We start from the raw sequence: 22411 nt of genomic DNA, 5'->3' as shown, positions 1-22411 counted from the left end.
GGTCAGATGAGACTAAAATTGAGCTTTTTGGCCATCAAGGAAAACGCTATGTCTGGCGCAAACCCAACACCTCTCATCACCCTGAGAACACCATCCCCACAGTGAAGCATGGTGGTGGAAGCATCATGCTGTGGGGCTGTTTTTCATCGGCAGGGACTGGGAAACTGGTCAGAATTGAAGGAATTATGGATTTCGCTAAATAGGTTCACCTTCCAGCAGGACAATGACCCTAAGCATACTGCTAAAGCAACACTTGAGTGGTATAAGAGGAAACATTTAAATGTCTTGGAATGGCTTAGTCAAAGCCCAGACCTCAATCCAATTGAGAATCTGTGGTATGACTTAAAGATTGCTGTACACCAGCGGAACCCATCCAACTTGAAGGAGCTGGAGCAGTTTTGCCTTGAAGAATGGGCAAAACCCCAGTGGCTAGATGTGCCAAGCTTATAGAGACAAGTATTGACTTGGGGGGGGGGGTCACAGATACCTTTAAAAAAAAAATGGCCCTCACAATGGGCTTCAGGATCTCATCACGGTATTTCTGTGTCTTCAAATTGCCATTGATAAAATGCAATTGTGTTCGTTGTGCGTAGCTTATGCCTTCCCACACCATAACCTCACCGCCACCATTGAGCACTCTGTTCACAACGTTGACATCAGCAAACTGCTCGCACACACAACGCCATACACGTGGTCTAAGGTTGTGAGGCCAGTTGGACGTACTGCCAAATTCTCTAAAACAACGTTGGAGGCGGCTTACAGTAGAGAAATGAACATTCAATTCTCTGGCAACAGCTCTGGTGGACATTGCTGCAGTCAGCCTGCCAATTGCACACTCCCTCAAAACTTGATACATCTGTAGCATTGTGTTGTGTGACAAAACTGCACATTTAAGTGGCATTTTATTGTCCTCAGCACAAGGTGCACCTGTGTAATGATGTATGCTTTTTAATCAGCTTCTTGATTATCTTGGCAAAGGAGAACTGCTTACTAACAGGGATGTAAACAAATACGTTGAGAGAAATAAGCTTTTTGTGCGTATGAAATATTTCTGGGATCTTTTATTTCAGCTAATGAAAAATGGGACCAACACTTTACATGTTGTGTTGATATTTTTGTTCAGTGTAGATCCAAGTAGGCTAAACTTGAAATGTAAAAATTCCTATAAAGATTAGCTGGTTACTCACTAGCATGTGGGTTTGTGCTTGTGAGATTGTTTATGAGACCTGTGTTCATTTTCTATTATTCCTGCTACAAGAAGTGAATGTGCATTATGCATGTTTCTGGTTAAATTTGTAACAAAAAGGGCATTTTCATAGACTTGAAAGCCAGATCAGTGAATATTGCAAAAAAGCAGGTTAAAGTATGTTGACAAAATAATTACATTATTAGTGTGTCTTATGATTGTGGAAGGCTTATATTTAGCCTAGGTAAAATTTCACAAGCCCTGAATTCATTAGATTATTGCTTACTGTTTGAAATGCAATGTATTTGACCTTAATTGTACAACAAAGCTTATTTAGAGAAAATATTTTTAAAAATGTAGATATATATTTGTGAATTGCCCATAAGTTTGAAAATAATCTAGATATGATTTTTAGGCCATATCGCCCAGTCCTAGTGAGAATACAGATTCACAATTACCCAGTTTAAAGCAACAATACAAACGTATCTCTCCGCCTCCGTCAGTGCCAGAATGATGAACCCAAGCTGAAAATACTCTGCTGATTCAAGGTGAAACTCCTGATAAGCCCACTTTCCTGGAAATGCAATATGATTATTTTTTTTGTCTGTGTCTCACTTCAAAGAACTTACTTTGCATCTTTCCTCTCCCACCCTCCCCTGGCTTGTTCATACTGAGAGAGAGAGCGAGAGAGAGAGAGAGAGAGAGAGAGAGAGAGAGAGAGAGAGAGAGAGAGAGAGAGAGAGAGAGAGAGAGAGAGAGAGAGAGAGAGAGAGAGAGAGAGAGAGAGAGAGGCAAGCTGGCAAGAAATTATCTGGTTTGTACCCATGCTGACTGAGTGAGGACTGAAAGTCAAGTTCTGAGAGCAGGATGAGACTGCAGCTGAGATCAACACCACGGTTAGGTTGTTAGACCCTCAGCGTGGGAACAAGACCACTGCTGCAGCCTGCCATTGAAACTGACAACACCGCCAGCACGGCTCTGATCACAGGTGTGCTAGTAGGGCCCTTGAAACAGACAGGCAGTCAGACATTAGCTCCATTGACTGGTGCAGCATAACAGAAAATGACACAGGGGAGTCACGTCTCAAAATCGATAGCGTTTCAACACCTTTTGCTCTCCCTCTTTCCCAGCTCTCTCTCTCTCTCTCTCTCTCTCTCTGACAGACAGTGTTTTTTTTCTGTGTGTTATCTAGGCTACAGAGTAGACATATATACTCTATCTGATCAATTATCCTTTTGTTGTTGTTTTTTTACTTTATTTAACCAGGCAAGTCAATTAAGAACAACTTCTTATTTACAATGATGGCCTAGCAAGAGGCAAAAGGCCTCCTGTGGGGACGGGGCTGGGATAAAAAAAAAAAAAGTAGGACAAAACGCAAAAGATACACCATAACTAGGCTTGGGCGATAAATGGCATATTATATAATATAATATAATATAATATAATATAATATCATATTATATTATATTATATTATATCATATTATATTATATTATATTATATTATATACCATTTAAACCAAATATCGACAGTATGATTTTCAAAGCTTGCTGGACACTAAGAAAGCTTTGTTGTAGAGCGTTCACAAAATCTGGGGAGAGGCCAGCAGAGTATAAGACTGTATAATCTGCATATAAGTGGATGAGAGCGCTTCCTACTGCCTGAGCTATGTTGTTGATGTAAATTGCGAAGAGTGGGGGGCCTAGGATCGAGCCTTAGGGTTCTCCCTTGGTAACAGGAAGGGGCTGAGAAAGCAGATGTTCTGACTTTACACATTGTACTCTTTGAGAGAGGTAGTTAGTAAATCAGGCAGGAGACCCCTCAGGAGACACCAATACTCCGTACCCGACCCACAAGAATGGAATGGTCTACTGTATCGAAAGCTTGGGCCAAGTCAATAAAGATAGCAGCACAACATTGCTTAAGAGTCAAGGGCAGTGGTGATATCATTTAGGACCTTTAAGGTTGCAGTGACACATCCATAACCAGAGCGGAAACCAGATTGCGTACCAGAGAGAATACAATAGACATCAATACGTTTTTCCAACACTTTTAATAAACAGGGCAAGATAGAAATTGGCCTATAACTGTTAGGATCAGCTTGATCTCCCCTTTAAATAAAGGACGCACCATGGCAGCCTTCCAAGCACTGGGACCACCACATGGCTCAGAACAGCATTATTGGTCAGGTGTCCTCAGTGATGCATTGCTGAATCTCACAGCAGAGCAAAATGTTTTAGCAATGCTACATAACCACTTGAGTTCTGACCTTGTTAAGCGGAAAACAATTGGCCTCTAATTTAGAGGATCAAAGTGCCCAAGTCCCCCTTGACCCTGATAATATGTGCCGTCTCATAGACTCCCATAGCCTCCTATAGACCCTACAGTCCCAGGCCTGGGAGACACTGACCAGCACACTGAGCCCTGCTTAAGCCCAGCTCCTGCCTTAGCCCCACCTCAATGGCCAGGTCAGACAGGACATGACCCCGGGACTAAAATAATTTCTGAGGCCATGCACACTGACAATGAGACTGCATTGCCGGGGGCCACTCCACATTATGACATGGCCGACATGAACAAGATGCCACCATCTGCAATCTGCATCGCACGACATCCATCAAAACACGCATCGGACTAAGTGACATCTTTCTGGGTTCAAATACACTCTAAAGGCCCATTGAGCGAGCTTGAATCATAGATGCTGTTATTCGCTCAGTAATCAATGAGTAATAATATAAAAACGTATTCATGACATCATGACAGAACATTCTAGTGGTGCTGTTGTATAATTTCCATTCATGCAATTGATAGTTCCAGTTTGTTACACTTGTGCACATATAACATTGGTTTTATTGGCCTTTGATTCAGAGTTAATATCAGAGATGTTATCCTGGTATTTCCCTTGCCGTAGATATCATAAACCACGAACCCAGGGAACCCATAGACATACAAAGATGGCCTAGCGAAAAAAATAAATGTGTGTAACAGACTTCATATAACAGCAGCCGGTGGCAAGACTGAAAATTCCTGTGCCCATCGATAACTTTTAGAGGGGGCCAATGTAGAGCAGACACTGTGACTGCAGGCATGTGGACACATCATGCCTCCCCACGTGAACATGATAGCAGCAGACCCAATTACCTCCTGTCACCCAGAGATAGGGTTGATAGGGTTCTCCAACACATACTGTACTCACACAGACACACGTACATCATACCCAGGAAAAACAGACCTCTACATACATGGGCCTACTGCTTGTTTGACTTAATTTGAAACTCAACCACTCTGCTATTTAATCTTCAGAAAACTATTCTGATTCCCCAGAGTAATAACAGTTAAGCACAGACTACTGGAGTGACCTGTTTTATTAGGTATATGGCTTATAGTTTTTAAATCATCTTGATAGCATGGACCTGGTAAGCAACAAATAGCGGAGATCATCTGACTGTCATCTCATCCTAATCTCATCCAGTCCAAATAAATGAAAGGACAGTCTCTGAATACTATTTCCATTCCAGCTGTTTCTACATTTCAATATTCTTCAATTAAGTGGACACAGATTTGAGAACTGTTCCATTTCAAAGCATTTCCGCCTCTGTGAGAGAGAGAGAGAAACAATGTCATTTTGTAAACTAGACAATTATGTCAAATATTCATATTTTGGGATTGTTTGTTATTTTTGTAGGCTACACTCAAAGTTGAACCGATGAAGTTGTACCATGTAGCATAGTCAATCATAATCTCATTGTACAGTGCAAGTACAGGATATGCAATAGACCTAACACAGTACCTTTCCCTTCCTGCAAATACAAAGGAACATATCTATACAATATTGATGCCACTATTACAGTACACTGTGTATAAAAAGTCAACATGAACCCTGTGCAGAGCTACTCATGGCTGGATTAATAATGGATGTTTATCATGCTGCTAAAAAACACAAAACATTTTGGGAAAGTAGTCAACAGCCATTTAAAACCCGCCTGTGTAATGTGCCAATGAACAGTGAGCACAGAACAGTCCTCCACCAGCTCAACGGAGAATAACCCAAACAAGACAGGTAAATAAACTGACTGTGGTGAAGAGCAGACCACAGACGAACCGGTGAAGCATTTCAAAGTACTGTGTACAATGTGTGCATTTGACAAATAAACATGACATGACAGATCGTTCTGTTTCTATAGAAGATGTTTATGTATTGTGGGGTCATACATAGCATCAAATATGATTTGTAAGATGACTTATGATTAGAATGATGGAAAAACAGGTGATCTGACTGGACCCAAAGACTGGCTGATTATGCCAGTGAGTAGTGAGGGGCCTCAGTAGCCTCCTGGTCTGGGGTTGACTGGTCCAGGGACAGGCGGAGAAGCCCCTGTCTCCTCTACACCCTGTCCTCTCATCTCCACTGCTTTCATCACATTAGAGGGGAAATTGAATTGGGTTCAGCTCTCTACTGTGGAAAATCCAGGAGAAATTAACTAGGTCTCTCTCTCTCTCACTCTCTCTCGCTCTCTCACTCTCTCTATATATATACATCTCCATTCTCCACTCCTCTATGTCAGGGGAACATATCTGAGAGAGAGAGAGAGAGAGATAGAGAGAGAGAGAGAGAGAGAGAGAGAGAGAGAGAGAGAGAGAGAGAGAGAGAGAGAGAGAGAGAGAGAGAGAGAGAGAGAGAGAGAGAGAGAGAGAGAGAGAGAGGGAGGGAGGGAGGGAGGGAGAGAGAGAGGGAGAGAGAGAGAGAGAGAGAGAGAGAGAGAGAGAGAGAGAGAGAGAGAGAGAGAGAGAGAGAGAGAGAGAGAGAGAGAGAGAGAGAGAGAGAGAGAGAGAGAGAGAGAGGGCAGAATTATGAAAAATGTATCAGTCAAAAAGAGGAGGATATGGAGTCAGAAGTGAATTTCAGGAATGATTGACAGTTATCCATCCAAGTTTGAAGCTTTTCTTATCAAAATCGGTTAAGGCACAGGTTTTTAGAAATAAGTGTGAGAGTTTTATTCCAGCTCTAACAAACCAAGTTGCTGTCAAAGAATGTGAGTTCCCTTCCATGAGTGCTAGCAACACCTGCAGCCTCTGGCTTGGTACTGTACATTTGGTTGAGGAGCAGGTATAATGTTTTTACAAAAATAGAGAAATAGAGGGAAATAGAGAATTACACTAGGATTTATGTACTTTTCTATTGAATTAAAGCACATAAAAGTACATAGTTGATCAAACACACTATCACAGCTTATTAATTAGGCATTACTTATTTAAAATTGGTGACAGGCACACGAAAAAGTCCATGTGTATTATTTTTCTTCACAACACATTTTGTGTGTATTACACAAATTCCAATTTGTTGTGGCTAATGTTAGCTAGGTGGCTAGTGTTAGCTAGGCTAGCTAGGTGGCTAACTTTAGCTAGGCTAGGGGTTAGGGGTTAGGGGTTAAGGTTAGAGTTAGGTTTAGGGGTTAAAGTTAGGGTTAGGTAACATTCTAGCTAAGTAGTTAAAGGGTTAAGGTTAGGATTAGGGTTAGCTAACATGCTAGCTAAGTAGTTAAAAAGTAGTAAGTTGTTGCAGAGTAGCTAAAATGCTAAAGTTGTCCATGACGTGATTCGAACACGCAACGTTTGGGTTTGCTAGACGGTAGCCCACCCATCCTCCCCTCCTATCTTCTCTGTCTTAAGTAACCTACTGTCTTTATCTGTGATTGAAATGCACTGTATTCAAAATCGTGTGCCTGTCACAAATTTCCAATAAGCAATTTGTGTCTATTTCACAATAATCTGTCGCTGTTGATGGAAGTTTCAGTTCTGTTTTCCATACTGGTCATTGCATAATGCAAATAGAGAAATCTTGGAGGCTTACGTGAATAATTTTGAAAAAATGACAATGAGCTGAAGTCATATAAACTCACTCTGCTAGGATATCTGAACAGGATCAATGAAGTACAATTGCCAAAACGCATATTAAACCTAGGCCTGCTATCAATGTGTGTCTGTCTATTCATAGAAATTGATTGAATAGAATAAACATGGTTCTTTATCTCAGAGAGCATACCAGAGGGATCAGCTTCAAAACAAAATATCATTAGGACCAGCTTTGCAATGGATAAATCTCTGTTGACTTTCCACTCAATGTTTTCCAGATTTAACTAACTCTGAACCAGATTGGGAGAGCTTTTCATCCACAACGCCATTCTAGGTAAGAGAACTGAGTGACCTGATTATGGCGGGCCAACAGCCCATCCCCTCTCTCTGTCTCTCCCTCTCTCTCTTTCTCTCTCTTTCTCTCTGTACCTCTTGCACTCTCTCTCTCCCTCCCTCTCTCTCTGTGTCTCTCCCTCTCTCTGTGTCTGTGGCTCTGTGATTTCTCAAGCAGCAGTGAGTCCTGACAATGTCCCTTGCGGCTCTATCCCTAACAGTTACATTCAATTACATAACATACTAGTGGGCTAATCTCCCTAATCCCTGTCGTGCCACAACAGGGCACTGCTCTTAGCCTTCCACAAAGCCTGTTCTTCAAGCTCCCTTTCTCTTCTGTAAGTGTTTTGAGGAAGAAAAACCTGCCCTGAGAGCTGTGCTGGAGCCATCAGGCCTTGTGCAGCCACTCACTGAGACGTGGGCTGACTGCTCCTTGAAAATCAAACCACTGAGCCTCACTGTGGCTGAATCTCTCTCCCAATGGGCCTGCTTGTTACCTGGTCTCAAGTATCATTTTCTAACTGGAATCTATCAACAGTTTTTGAAAGACCAGGGTCGGGGGTGGAGAAATTTTCTTTCAGTAACAAGTGTTCATAATCATAATATACAAACTTCAGAAATGACTGAAGAAATGTGCAACATTTCCGTGAGGAAGTGAGGAAGCTAAATGATTTGTTTCAATATTTTCCCACTAAAAAGTTGTATATGTAGTCTGTTTCCTGTAGACTGAATCAGAGTGTTCTCAGAACAGCTCATATGAAACAGCTTACTGTGCTTTTCCAACGTTTAATTGATGAAACCTTCAAAGGAGGTTACAGTATTGAGAACAAATTATATTTGTCCATAAGTGTTCCATTGACAGCCTCCTTTACAGCTTCCAACAACCTTGACAATATTTGTCAATAAACATCACACCGCCTCTGAGTTCAGCTATCTGGCAACCATCAGCGCTGAAGTAAAAGGAATTTCTCTTGTGCAATATTGCCTGTTGAGTTAAGACTGGGTGAGAGCGATTTTCTTGCCCTACTTCTGCAGCCGAGTGGTGCTGGAGTCATATTAGGTCGCAGCCAAATGGCCAAACGTATCCTCATGACAAGGTGAAAAATCTGTCGATGTGCCCTTGAGCAAGGCACTTAACCCTAATTTCCGCAAGGGGCGCCGTACTACTACACTATATATACAAAAGTATGTGGACACCCCATCAAATTAGTAGATTCGGCTATGTCAGCCACATCCGTTGCTGACAGGTGCATAAAATCGAGCACACAGCCATGCAATATCCATAGACAAACATTGGCAGTAGAACGGAATTACTGAAGAGCTCAGTGACTTTCAACGTGGCACCGTCATAGGATGCCACCTTTCCAACAAGTCAGTTCGTCAAATTTCTGCCCTATTAGAGCTGCCCCGGTCAACTGTAAGTGCTGCTATTGTGAAGTGGAAACGTCTACGAGCAACAAGGGCTCAGCCGCGAAGTGGTAGGCCACACAAGCTCAAAGAAAGAGAACGCCGAGTGCTGAAGCGCGAAATAGTCTGTACTCAGTTGCAACACTCACTACCGAGTTCCAAAATGCCTCTGGAAGCAATGTCAGCACAATAACTGTTCGTCGGGAGCTTTGTGAAATGGGTTTCCATGGCCGAGCAGCCGCACACAAGCCTAAGATTACCATGCGTAATGCCAAACGTCAGCTGGAGTGGTGTAAAGCTCGCCGCCATTGGACTCTGGAGCAGTGGAAACGCGTTCTCTGGAGTGATGAATCACACTTCACCATCTGGCAGTCCGACAGGTTTGGTGGATGCCAGGAGAACGCTACCTACCCCAATGCATAGTGCCAACTGTAAAGTTTGGTGGAGGCAGTTTTTCATAGTTTGGGCTAGGCCCCTTAGTTCCGGTGAAGGGAAATCTTAACGCTGCAGCATACAATGACATTCTAGATGATTCTGTGCTTCCAACTTTGTGGCAACAGTTTGGGGAAGGCCCTTTCCTGTTTCAGCATGACAATGCCCCCGTGCACAAAGCGAGGTCCATACAGAAATGGTTTGTCGAGTTCGGTGTGGAAGAACTTGACTGGCCTGCACAAAGCCCTGACCTCAACCCCATCGAACACCTTTGGGATGAATTGGAACACCGACTGGGAGCCAGGCCTAATCGCCCAACATCAGAGCCCGACCTCACTAATGCTCTTGTGGCTGAATGGAAGCAAGTCCTCACAGCAATGTTCCAACATCTAGTGGAAAGCCTTCCCAGAAGAGTGGAGGCTGTTATAGCAGCAAAGGAGGGACCAACTCCATATTAATGTCCATGATTTTGGAATGAGATGTTCGATGAGCAGGTGTCCACATACTTTTGGTAATGTAGTGTATGACTGGCACTGTAAAACAACACATTTCACTACACCTATTCAGTGAATGTGACAATCCCAGCTCCTTGACAAGCCTCACAGGGAGACTTGTGACACACACACGTGAAGGAGTATGCAGCCTTTCTGCTTCTCTCTCTCTGTCTCTCCCCTTCTCTCTCTGTCTCTCCCCTTTTCTCTCTGCCTCTCCCCTTCTATCCCGCTCTCTCTCCTTCCCGAATGTCATTTCTGACACCTCTTAAGCCCATCGATATGTGCTGCACAGTGTGAGAGCGCCGGGAAGACACGGAATATACCCACAGTGTCATCTAAAGTGAAGAGAAAAAGAGAGTGAGCAGGATGCTATTAAACTCTTTCAATAAAGAAACCCAGCATGAATAGATGCACTGTGCTCTGTCCTTAGGCTTTGTACTATGCTCTGCTTGGTGGAGGGGGCACCCTCCTGTTCCCGCCACTATTAGCATGGCACACCAGCTGAAAGGGCGGGCTTATTTTCACACTAAGAAATGTCTCTCTAAAAACAGAGTTGTCTACAGACCGACAATGACAAACATGACTGTGTCATAGATGGCCTCATTGAAGGGATAGTTCACCTAAATGACACATTGGTTTCCTTACCCTGTAAGCAGTCTATGGACAAGGTATGACAGCAATCCATGCTTTGGTTTAGTTTCCCTGGCACTGTTTCCACATGCAAATGTTTTAGCATTTGTAGCACAAATCCCATTCAAGTCATGGGACCGATATTAGCATTTTTTGCGCATCATGTCCAAATCATCCAAAAGTATTTCAAAATGATTGTGAAGATCAACAAAGTCACTTATAGAGGATTCGAACATGATGTGCGAAAAATTATAATATCAGTCCCATGACTTGTATGGGATTTGTGCCACAAATGCTAAAACGTCAGCGTGTGGAAACAGAGCCAGGGAAACTAAAGTATGAATTGCAGGGAAACTAAAGCATGGATTGCTGTCATACCTTGTCCACAGACTGCTTACAGGGTAAGGAAACCAATATGTCATTTTGTAACTTGGGTGAACTATCCCTTTAAGTCAACATGCATGGAAACGTTGATATGCACACACACATATTAAAGCACTTAAGCACAAAATATCCTTTCATAAAAAATGTGGATCATTACCACCATCATCTGATCTTCTGGAGAATTGACTGTGATTTGTCCTAATTTTGGAGATACATTTCCTAAATTAATTTAACTGATGTCTGGGACTGGAACCAGTGCCTTGTGACGATTCTGAGCCAAGGAGAGTTGAGGTCCAGCAGCCCAGCAGCAGCCAGCCATTGGGAGTCTCACGGGACTGTCTCCACTTCCTTACTTCCTGTAAATCTCTACACTTAGAGCAGCCTATGCTTTGACAGTGATATATGATGTGATTCATCATAGCCTAAATACTCGCAAATCGTCTGCATTCACTGCCACGAAGAAGTTATGGCCGCTGAATAGGTTTTTGTGTGTTACTCTTATTCTTATGCATGGCGTATTGCTTGCTGACAATCGCAAGTGCCCAAAGCTGAATTTTCAGTCAGACAGATTATATAAAACATCTATAATAAACTAACATATTTTTAAAATAGTTTACATTACTGTAAGTCGCTCTGGATAAGAGCGTCTGCTAAATGACTAAAATATAAATGTAAATTACGCAGTAAGTCAACCCTGTGTAACTAGGAAACCCTGTTTTGTAGGACTGGGAATTGCCAGGGACCTCACGATAAGATATTATCGCAATACCTTTGTGCCGATCCGATATGTATCGCGATTCTCACGATTCTATACTGTGATTTTATTGCGATTTGATGTTCCAAACATATTGCTCACCATATGTCTGCTGCAGAGGTACAAGAAAGAGCCGTGAGAAAACAAGTCTTTATCAGTCATGGAAATAAAAGTGCTGAAAACAAAATTGGCTCCCTATTTAAAAAGAGTTTTGGTACAGGTACAGCGAACTAGCGCAAAAAATAATATTGCGATATTGTCAAAACTATACAATATGTGGTCAAAAATAATATCCCGATATGTAACTGTATCGATTTTTTCCCCCATCACTACTGTTTTGACTAAGTGAAACTAAAAGAAGGGAGCAAAGCCAACCACAGGCATGGAGCAGATTCTAAGTAGTTCAGGTTCCTGCTAAACCAAATAATTCAAGAGAAGTGACACTCCTTTCTAAATGTCACCTATATATCAATGTTACAATCAACAATGCATGTGGTTTTGAACCTGACACACCTGCAGAACAGTTTCCCATACTGTAAATATTTTATGCTTGTGTTCTGCTAAAGAAACATAGGAATTCATTTTGTTCTAGTTATTACAGGCAGCCTATTATAGGTAAATCAGTGTGAAACTGTACCTACAGTACGTGCACTGGGCTCCTTAAAACTATTCCCCCTTCTGAAATCACAAATGACCTACTCTGCAACGATGATGGAATATTCAAACTGGCCATCTCAATAGAGGGCAGGATAGTTCCCCTTTTCACTTGTCCAACAGGAACACAAGAGATGAGAGGGAGCATGCTGCAGAGGGCACCACCATATAGTACAACACAATACCCATCCCATCAATACTGTACTGCAGGTCTGCTGGTGGACTGAGAGAAGTCCCTTAGGCCAAGCCAGAGACCACTGGGCTCATGCTGCAGTAGTCCAGTGCCTTCTGTGCCCCCTGACCTGGATGAGATTAGATGATGGGCTATGGATCAGGTTCTAGGAGGAGCTATTGTACTGTATGCATTAGTCAGTCAGTGATAGAGCTGTCAGGGATCGAGCTGAACACAGATAGGAGAGATGAAGAGAAGCCTGTTTTCCACCGTGAGAAGCATCATAGGTGCTTCAATTGAGTATGTTCTCAGAAGCATGCATTGTGAAATATTCCAATAAACTGTGTTGCATTCATTAGTGCCTCGTATGCCATTAGATGGCGTTTCTAAGCTACTTAGTCCTAATTTCAGGTGGTAATGAAGTACCCATATTAATATCAAGGATTTTAACAAAGTGGTGGGCATGCTACTCAAAACGTCATTAATTAAAAATAAACAAAACTGTGAAGAGACTGGAGGTCACACACGGCTGTCTCACACTGTCCAAAACTGAGCAAAGATATTAGAATTTAAGCTCCAGAATAAAAACTCAAGCCATACAAAATATGTATGATTCACCTCCTGAGAGCACCTGCAGTGGCAGTTGTGCATGACTGGGTCCCAATCACAAAATAAAGCTCTAGCTCCTTGCTTACCATTCCTCTCATACGGTCACAAACAACAGTCCCTTCTCCACACACTGCTAAAGCAATTGCTGTTTATACCGTTCTTTTATATTACAGTACACAGAAGAAGAGATGTCAAAGGGGTCAGCCCTCTCCACTGCCACCCCTCACCTCTACCACACACACACACAGAAACAGAAACAGAGCCAAGACCCTGAATTCCCTTTCTATCCCTCTGTGTTGAGACTTGTCAAGTGCCAGAGTATTCCTGATAAACAATCAATATCACTGTCGGATCAATATACACTACGTGGCGTACAGCCTCACACAAAGACAACAGGAAGCTCTGATGAGTTGAGCAAAATCCTTAAGAAACTATTCCCATTTTACTCACTCCATGGTACATTTAAGAATAAAGTTTGGTGGACATTAGAAAGAAAAAGTGAACGGTTAAAACCCAGGAATTGAGTTCAGTGCATAACGAGGCTACATTGCCAACAGCAGTGGACCAAAGGTAGATTCACAGATATTTTAAATAAACACAGCACTGTGCCACGGCAACAGTATATTTTTGATAGCCCTCCATTTGGAACATTTCAAAAAGCCTCTCCAGCAGCACTCTGTTTGTGTTGCCAAGAACTGAGGTTCTTCTCACGTCGACCTACTACTGAGCCTCAAACACCCTAACTCTGAGCCTCAAACCTCCTAACTCTGAGCCTCAAACCCTCTAACTCTGAGCCTCAAACCTCCTAACTCTGAGCCTCAAACCCTCTAACTCTGAGCCTCAAACCCCCTAACTCTGAGTCTCAAACCTTTTAACTCTGAGCCTCAAACCCCCTAACTCTGAGCCTCAAAGCCCCTAACTCTGAGCTTCAAACCCTCTAACTCTGAGCCTCAAAACCCCTAACTCTGAAACAAACTGCCTGCCTTCACAAGCTTTCATCCATTTCCAAGACATATACACTGATAGTAAACATATTAAAGACCATGTCTTACCATATCCAAAACTCTGTCCATGTGGGTATACAATAATAGATATGATATATATTTATACCAAATACAAATAACAACTGAATAGGAATTGGGAACACAACCACAGAGCTGTGAGCTGAAGTGTAGCCTAATTGTTTGTGTTTTTAATTCCTTCTATCTCAGAATCCTAATAGCACTTCAGAGACCCGACGCAGTTGTTATAACTGGCTCCTATATACCAGTTCTAGGCCAGGGCTTTGCAGGCCAAGGAATCCATTATAAGCATCATTCCACAAGAGAGACATTGCCAACCTGGCTGAGTCTGTCACAGAGAGCTAGCTACACCCTGGTCTGGCCTGTCCAATGTGAAAGTGAAAAGCCCAGAAAGCTTCCTCAGTGCTAATCTCCCCTGGCTGCCGGTGAGAGGAGGCTGCATATTCAGGTGGAATTCAAACAAGGCATCATACTGTAAATATTTAAAAATGCTGCTCACCATGCTCCTTGCCGAGGAACCTGGGTGTGATATGAAATGCAGCCAACCTTCTACAGACATCTGCAACGACGGCCACATGGAGTCCCAGTCTCTATGACAAGAGCTCCGGGTTTTATAACTGCGGGCACTTTTTAGGGCCCCCACCCTCCCACTTTCCCCTAGTGACAATCAGACAGTCACCGGGATCAACACATGAAGGCAGCTGCTCTACTTAAGAGCCGTCCCATTTTCCACTTCCTGACATGAATAAATAAAGACTTTTAAAAAGTAGAAGACCCTCCCCCAACACTCTGGAGAGGCCAATAATCAAAATAAACTTCATTAGTATGTTGATTGGCACACGCAGGCAGGGAGCGACCATCATTAGATGCAGTGCATCTGATGAGAGGTGCAGAGGGAGAGCATGTCCAGGACTGTTGTGCCACTCAGGACATTGAGAGGAAAAGTGGGGCAAGCATTTCTGTTCCGAATGAACTCTCCCCACCCCCATTCCAGTGATGATGGCTTCAGAGATACCAGTCTCTACCCAGCAGGGGTTCTTTTGGAAACTGTTGGGTTTGAGAGAGCAGCAAGCGGCACTTCAAACACAATGTGTCCAACCATGGAGAGGGGTGCAGAACATTTCAGCATTAATTAAAGAAGGTCTTGCTCTGTCTGCTAGCCCCAGAACAACTGTTACACACAAAAACGGTTCTTGTTGAGACTGGGACTAAAAATAATTGGGGGGAAACCTACATTTTATAACGCGCTTATGCAACGCAGGCAAAAGCAAAACTATTATGCGGGTGGATCAATGGAAACAACTTTGCAAACTATACGTACAGCATGGACAAAAAGACAGGCATGTGTTGAGTGGGAGAGCAATATCAATAATGAGATTTAGATTTCACATCCATTACAACATAACACAGGGCAAAAAAGTAGAACTTGACAAATGACAGCAATGAATGAAAGTTGGGTGCGTTTTAATATGGTGAAATGGTTTGGCTGTGTAGCAGCCGGCTCAGGCCTGGCTCGGCCCGACGCTGGGTTCTCCCTTGGGGCACTAATCGCAGTTCAAACGGAATGAATCGATGAGAAAATGGGGGCATGACAGCGCACTTCCAGCACAGTGGGATTTGAGACTCACAGATCTCCAGCAGACACACAACGCATCAGCGGCACGGTCTTACTAACTAATCAAAATAATCCAATTGACAGATAATATAAGCTGACATGCTTCAAAGTACTCTACCTCGTAAATGTATGCCTTTACAAAACAAAAGGTGGGTCATCATTTCATGTTATTCATGATCATGTGATTCACCATGATAAATTCAGTAAATATCTTCCATGAATTTCACATGTATACTTACAAGTACTAAAGCCCTGTATACTCGTTGTCTTGCCCTACTCCCTCTTAAAATGTATATTAGCCTACATCTCTTTTTAAATGCGGCTGTAGGAATACCCTGGTTTGACTGTCACTTTGTAGAGGAGGGAATACACTTTGTCATGGCAAGGTTTATTGACCATACTGATGCTAACTGTTATGCCCCTTAAGCCCACTACCACAACAGAGTCCCCATCCCTCAAGCAAGGAAGCCTGCTGAAAATTATTTGCTAAGCACAGAGGTTTAGGGGTCAGCAAAAACTCAGTCAGACCTTAAAGGAGAATCGCTTATGATTTCAGGTAAATTTAACTCGGAAGTGAAGAATCAAATCAGCTTCTTGGAAGAGGTAACAAAACGAACAAAACGTTTGCATCTATCTGCATTTGTCAGCAACAGAGCAGAGAAGAAGCAGTAAAGGAATCATGTGTAATAACTTGTGTTTAGCGTTAGCAGTGTCACAGCCCTTCAGGTTGCCAGCAGAGCCAGAGCCGCAACAGTGTTGTCTGGCACGCTCTGCCTCCCTCTCTCTCTCCCTGCCTTCCTCTCTCTCCTTGCCTCAGACAGCCAGCAGATGAGAGGCCTCACACAAGCCTGGTACGGCCCAGCACCTCCCGCCAGCCTGCCTGCCTAGCGGGCTGGCCTGCTACAGCTACAGTACAGAAGAGCAGCACACTGTGGAGCTCAGCCTGGCTCACTCCAGCTATCAGACCCTCTCAAAATCCACACCAGGAAAAGGTGCAACTTGAGCTGGGCACGAGAGCAGCTCTCCTCTCCTAAGGTGGAGGCAGGCGGGTAGTTCATGGCTCACAAATTAGTACGGCAAAGTACCTCAACCATAACTCTATAGCCAAGTGCTTTTTTGTAAACAAACATTTCTTCCCCTCATTTAGTTATTATAGGCCGATTAGTCTTCAGAATTCAGATTTATTTTTTAAGTATCAAGCGTTCAAAAGTAAAAATACATAGGAATTTATGAATTTATTGTGCATTCAACTCAATGAAAAGAGCCGATCTCTGCTTTTTTTTAAATGAACTATTTTGCTTTATTAACATTCATCTAAATATTACAAACAGAACTGATATTCTACTACCATTAAACAAGTCTGAATTCACTATTGTTAAAAACTTTTAAAGATATGCATATGAGCAACGGAACAAACCAGTTGGCTGCATAAACTAGGAGTGTATTGCCTTCCAGACTTAATTCCAAGACCAAAAATAGAACTCCTTTTCACATCACACTTGGTTTACCATCTTCATTATTTCATTTGGATAATCTCAATGAATAAACAATACATGCATCGGCTCATTTTAACCAATCATAATTATATACTGGACATTTCGGTAAAAATATAATGCCACAATCTGAGACATCAATAAACTTTTGTAAATCAAATAGGCCAAGGCCTTAATGCATCATTATGTTTGAACTGCTACTATTCATATAAGACAACTCCATTAGCACACTAATAATACAACTGTCACCAGTATTATTACAATGTTAAGTTACAATACTATTGAAATATACATTCAGTAAAACATATGGAACCTGTTGCATACAGCAACATGAGGAATTAAGCCTAAAATTCATTACTGAATTAAAAACAGTCCTTCACAATAACAGTTTAGAACCATGCAAGAAAACCCAAACCCTCTTGCAGTGGGTTTATTAACAGAAACGACTGTACTATTTATGTCTTAAGCTATTAAAACAAGATATATTATTGATTTATTATCCCTTTATTACTTTGTACTTTGTGAACTAAGTTAAGTGTAATTCCATTTGAAAATGACCAACACATGATAATTTTGCTGGTGAACTACAGTAGACCTATATGAAGGCTTTGTGTCTATTCCTTATTGCGTGTAAATGGCAGCTAAAGGCTATCAATAAATTGAAGAGGGATTTTTTTACATTTGGATAGTTTTAACCAAGTGAAATACATCCACCTACGTATTGAAATAGGCTCCTCAAATCCAACCATGGACTATTATAGGCCCACCTTGCAATACAAAGGTCATAGGCTACTTGATTTATCATATAGGCCAGGCAGTCCCTTTCTTTACATATCACTTCTCTCTAAGTTTTACATTAAAATTGTATGCAATATTATCTCCTCAATGACAACTCAATTAAGTGTTAATTGGATGCATACTAGATCAAAAATGAATTTTATTTAACTAAATGTCCAAATACGTGCGTCAACCTGGCTCAAAATAGGCCTAATCCTAATGCATGCGACAAAAATACAATAATAAAGAATCCTCAACATCAGGTAAGAAATGTATCTCTGACTTGTTTACTATTAAATATTCTAAATAAACATCCTGATAGCAGACTGTGAAAAGTAGTGTTCTCAATAAACTGATAGACTATTTGGATACACAAAATGCCGCAAAACGCAAGTGCACACTAATCCATGAGAGAGAGAACAGACACACTTCAGTAAAACTAATCCGTATCCAACGACAAGCTATTAGTTTGCATGGCCTTTTTTTTATTTCCAAGGATTAAAAGCATTTAAATAATTAATCAGGACATCAATACTGAGCCGAAGTGCTCCCTTGCCTGACCACAGTTCTCGGGGGTGGTTTGTTGTTCCTCCTTAACTCAAAAATGAGTAGAATACTTCGGGGAGAACTCTCCCATACACAGGGTTGATAACCTAACTTTTGATGATACTTTAAGATTAACAATTATTGTGATACTTCTGGCATGCACAGTTTGCCATCATACGCCTGCATCGGTCACAGCTAATGAATGAAAATGCGGATACTTTAGCCTTATACCTCTCCAAGGTGAACAAACTTCATGAAAAGCTGAGACTAAAAATATACGTTAAACATGAGTCGGCATAATGTTTAACGTACATGATAACAAAAAGACTGAAGTTAATAGAGGCTGAGACTCAGGTTTCCGCGTCTCGTTAAAGACTGTGCCAACAACACTCATCCCGCCCTTTTCTAAACGGAAATATCATCTGCATTTCACAGCCACGTTCAGTCAAGACAGACGCACATGCATAATAACTCCCCCCCCACCCCCCCCCTCCAAAAGTAAGGAATAATTTACCTGAGTAAGACAGAGAGGAGAGTACATCATGATGAAAAGGAACTTATAACAACTTGTCAGGTAGCAAAAGACAGACAAGTTAGTGAATCATTAATTTAAAGTTCATCATCATCATCGCACCTCCACCATCGCCTCAATTGACTTGCAGTTTAGGTCCACTGAGATGTAAGCCCTCAAACACAGAAGAAAATTTAAAAATCCTGGAAAATAAAAAGAGTAGGCTAACTTTTAATACAAATTGGGAAAGCTGGAAAATGAAAATGCTCGGGCAATCTGTTCCATTTAGGAAGTGGGGGGAGAAAAATAATCAAAGAATGAGAAAATGAAAAAGAGGGAGGAATTAAATGACGTTATGAAAATAGCCCATCCCCAAAAAATCACTTAAAGAAGCAGTAACCCTGATTCCCTGTGGCAATACCCGTTAAGTCCACGAATTAAACAAACTAATGCGTTTAGATCAGGTGCAACACTGGTACGGATGGTTAGAAAGACAAACTGCAGAGGACTTTCTCTCGCCCATGCAAGTGCGCACACTCCCTCCCTCGCATAGCCTATCCCAGCATCGAGGACTGCGCTGTGTCGTTAATTCAAAATCGGTTCTTTGGCAACTTGCTGCGTAATTGGCCTATGAACCATTCGAGTGCGTTGGTTCACAGATACAGTAGCCTGCACTACCAAGTGGCCTCTCATGACTAAACTACAACTACTACACTTAATTGATCTGTTATTACTACACTTCATTAAGCTGTGGTCCCGTGTGGCTCAGTTGGTAGAGCATGGCGATTCCCACAGGAGACAAGTAAGAAAATGTAGGCTCTCACTATTGTAAGTCGCTCTGGATAAGAGCTGTCTGCTAATTGACTAGAATGTAACGTAATCTAAGTTCAACAGCTTTTGGAAATGATCAGCATTATTAAGCTTTGTTTAAAAAAAACTCAGAAAACGTGGATATCCTAATCATGCAATTATAATGTACCATTCAGAAAACCAAGCTTCTAAATGCATCATCCGTTATAAAGGTAACTGTTTTCTATAATATATGCAGGCACATAGGGAGACCATGTCACACTGACATCTATACAAACTAATAATAAGCTATAAACGTCTGTGCGTAAAAGCGCAGAGACGTCAATGGTGAGCATACTGTTACTTTTCATTGAATTCAGACGTAACCTACTTTTATCAATTTCTACAGTATTGTATTTATTATTGTCAGATGTGACTTGCACACAAAACAAGTGGTCGGTGTAATGACAATAATATTTGGAGAACTATCCAAGAAAGATGATCTATTTCAACTATAAGGACACATTCTGCTTTTGTAACTATGCACACAACAACAAGTTTTAAACTAAGGGATAGTAAGTAGCCAATAAAGTGTAAGTATAAAGTCATTGTAGCATTAAAGTTTCAAAAGACCCCAAATGTTACACAGTTCGAGGGATATCAATGGTTGGGATTCTATACTAAAATAGGCCTAATATTCCTATATCTCCCCTTAAAAAATATATCCCCATGTCATTACGCACAAGAGTATCAACGACTCTCCATAAAGCCAGAAAAGAAAAGGACATAGAAACGTTCTTGGTCTACTTTAAGTGAGTACCACACCAGTTTATTTCTGGCAAAGCTAAGAAAACTATTCTGAGATAAGTCTGAAGGAACAGTGTTGTCTGTATCAATATTAGTTAACACCCTGAGTTGATAATAACGTTATATAAGCCAAGTATAAAGTAATAACTGCATCCGATCCATGTAGCACAAGTTTAATGTCTATAGCGGTTCGGTGGTGGTGGTGGGTAAGTCAGCCTTCATGGAGTGAAGTGAACTGAAGTTCAGACATAACTGGAAGAATGGGCCATTTTGTTATCTATGACATCCCAAAATATAACGTCCTGAATATATTTATTGGATTTTCCAAAACAGTAGGCCAGAGAAAGTATATTGTTTACACACAGACTCTTACTATCCCCATGCCAGTTGAGTGCACTTTCAAAACACTCAGATTGCAACTCTGCGAGTAGGCTATGTGTGTTATAACGGTACTGCATCCAGGGCCGGAGCGCCTCTGTCGGTCTATGATTCAAATTCAAGCCGGCGCCCCTGCGGCTCCGGCTCCGGCTGCGGCCATTTTCTGCTGAACAAACTCTAACCGGGCACAGAGTCTTTTGGCTTTGAACTTCAACTTGGCCTTCGACATCCCGTGGTGAATATACATCTGCGCTGCCCTACTCAAAATGGCACAAAAAAACTAATAACTTTCACTGCGGAGAAGTGCCAAAACGCTTTGTAGGCTATATCAATCATTACGCGCAGGTGTAACATAAATATACCATATGTCTGCATTTCTAGCCTTTCCCACAAATACTCCGCTTGGCTGAAAACCAACAATAAAAGGAGTAGCCTGCCGAGAAAGACGGAAAGGAGCAGAACACCAAAATGCTGCTCTACGCAATCTAATTTTGACTTTACAGAGTGCACACAGCTGACGCGTGATCATTCTCGCCTTGCGTCTGTTGAAACATGGGCAAATAATGATTAAATTGATTTGTAAACGTACCATTTCGAAGCGAAACTGCCAACCCCCCCAGACAAGTTATAGCTTATGCAGCACCGCGGTTCAACGCACGGTCATCTCGTCGACGTGTTTTTATTATTATTCCATATCCATTTATCCGCGAACAGAAGTAATCCGTGGTCTTCGGAGGGGAGAATAACCCGCAGAGATCAAATAGAAACGTCCCACGCGAAGTCTGCAGCGTCAATCCCGGTAGAATCTTCGCTACAAGGGAAAAATAGGACAAAATAAAGATTTCCCTATAATATAGCCACGGGCTGAACGATTTCGGGCAGATTCTGCAAACTGTACACGGGTTGATGGTGTCGTAATGTACCGTGCTGTTATTGGTTTTATATCTTTAAATTACAGAACTGATCCTTCCGTCTCATTGATTTGCAGCTTTGTAGGCTACACATAGCCTAGATGTCCTTAACATGTGCTATCAATGCTTCGTCTGTTCGTGAATGTCCTTAAAGACGTCCCGAACGATGGGCTCATAGGAGATCTTACAGTCGTCTCCGAGAAGGAATAGATGAAACACGAAGGTGGTGTGTGTGTCTGTGTGCGCGGTTGTGTGTGTCTGTGTGTGAGAGAGGGATAGGTAGTGTGTGTGGATTAACGCATTCTATTAGGGTTGCACTTGATGGCGTAGTTTATAAAAAGCAAAAAGACAACTATTGCCCACTGTGAGCCGCTATTATAAAACATGTTGTAATCTTAGAGAGATATACATTCTATAACAGAGATATATCAGCCTATAATAGCCTATAGGCTGCTAAACTTTTTAATCGAATAAATGTTACACGTTATATTGGTCTTGCTTTTATTGTGTGTGTGTGTGTGTGTGTGTGTGTGTGTGTGCGTGTGTGTGTTTGTATACGTACATTACATCCCCAATTCTTTATTACACCTGCACAATGGTTTGAAGAGCTGTCAACGTTTCAGGTGTTGTCAAATCTGTCATTGCCTTTAACCC

At 41.8% G+C, this 22411-nt stretch overlaps 1 protein-coding gene across 4 annotated transcripts in view; it reads right to left on the bottom strand.

Moving 5' to 3' along the window:
* The window catches only part of LOC121540283 (nuclear factor 1 C-type-like), a 121321-nt gene extending 99182 nt beyond the window's left edge, over positions 1-22139 (bottom strand). Inside the window, exon 1 of one of the 4 annotated variants that reach the window (XM_041849043.2) lies at positions 21436-22139. In XM_041849043.2, coding sequence (XP_041704977.1) covers positions 21436-21438 — 3 coding nt within the window. In that variant the 5' untranslated portion in view covers positions 21439-22139. The remainder of the gene's footprint in view (positions 1-21435) is intronic. The other 3 variants (XM_041849044.2, XM_041849045.2, XM_041849046.2) reach the window with 3 other exon arrangements.
* Between the last annotated feature and the right edge of the window lie 272 nt (positions 22140-22411).

The sequence above is a fragment of the Coregonus clupeaformis genome, chromosome 26 (genome assembly GCF_020615455.1).
Source record: "Coregonus clupeaformis isolate EN_2021a chromosome 26, ASM2061545v1, whole genome shotgun sequence".
Lineage (NCBI taxonomy): Eukaryota > Metazoa > Chordata > Actinopteri > Salmoniformes > Salmonidae > Coregonus > Coregonus clupeaformis.
The sequence above is the reverse complement of the archived record's forward strand: the minus strand, read 5'-3'. Positions and strand labels throughout refer to the sequence as shown.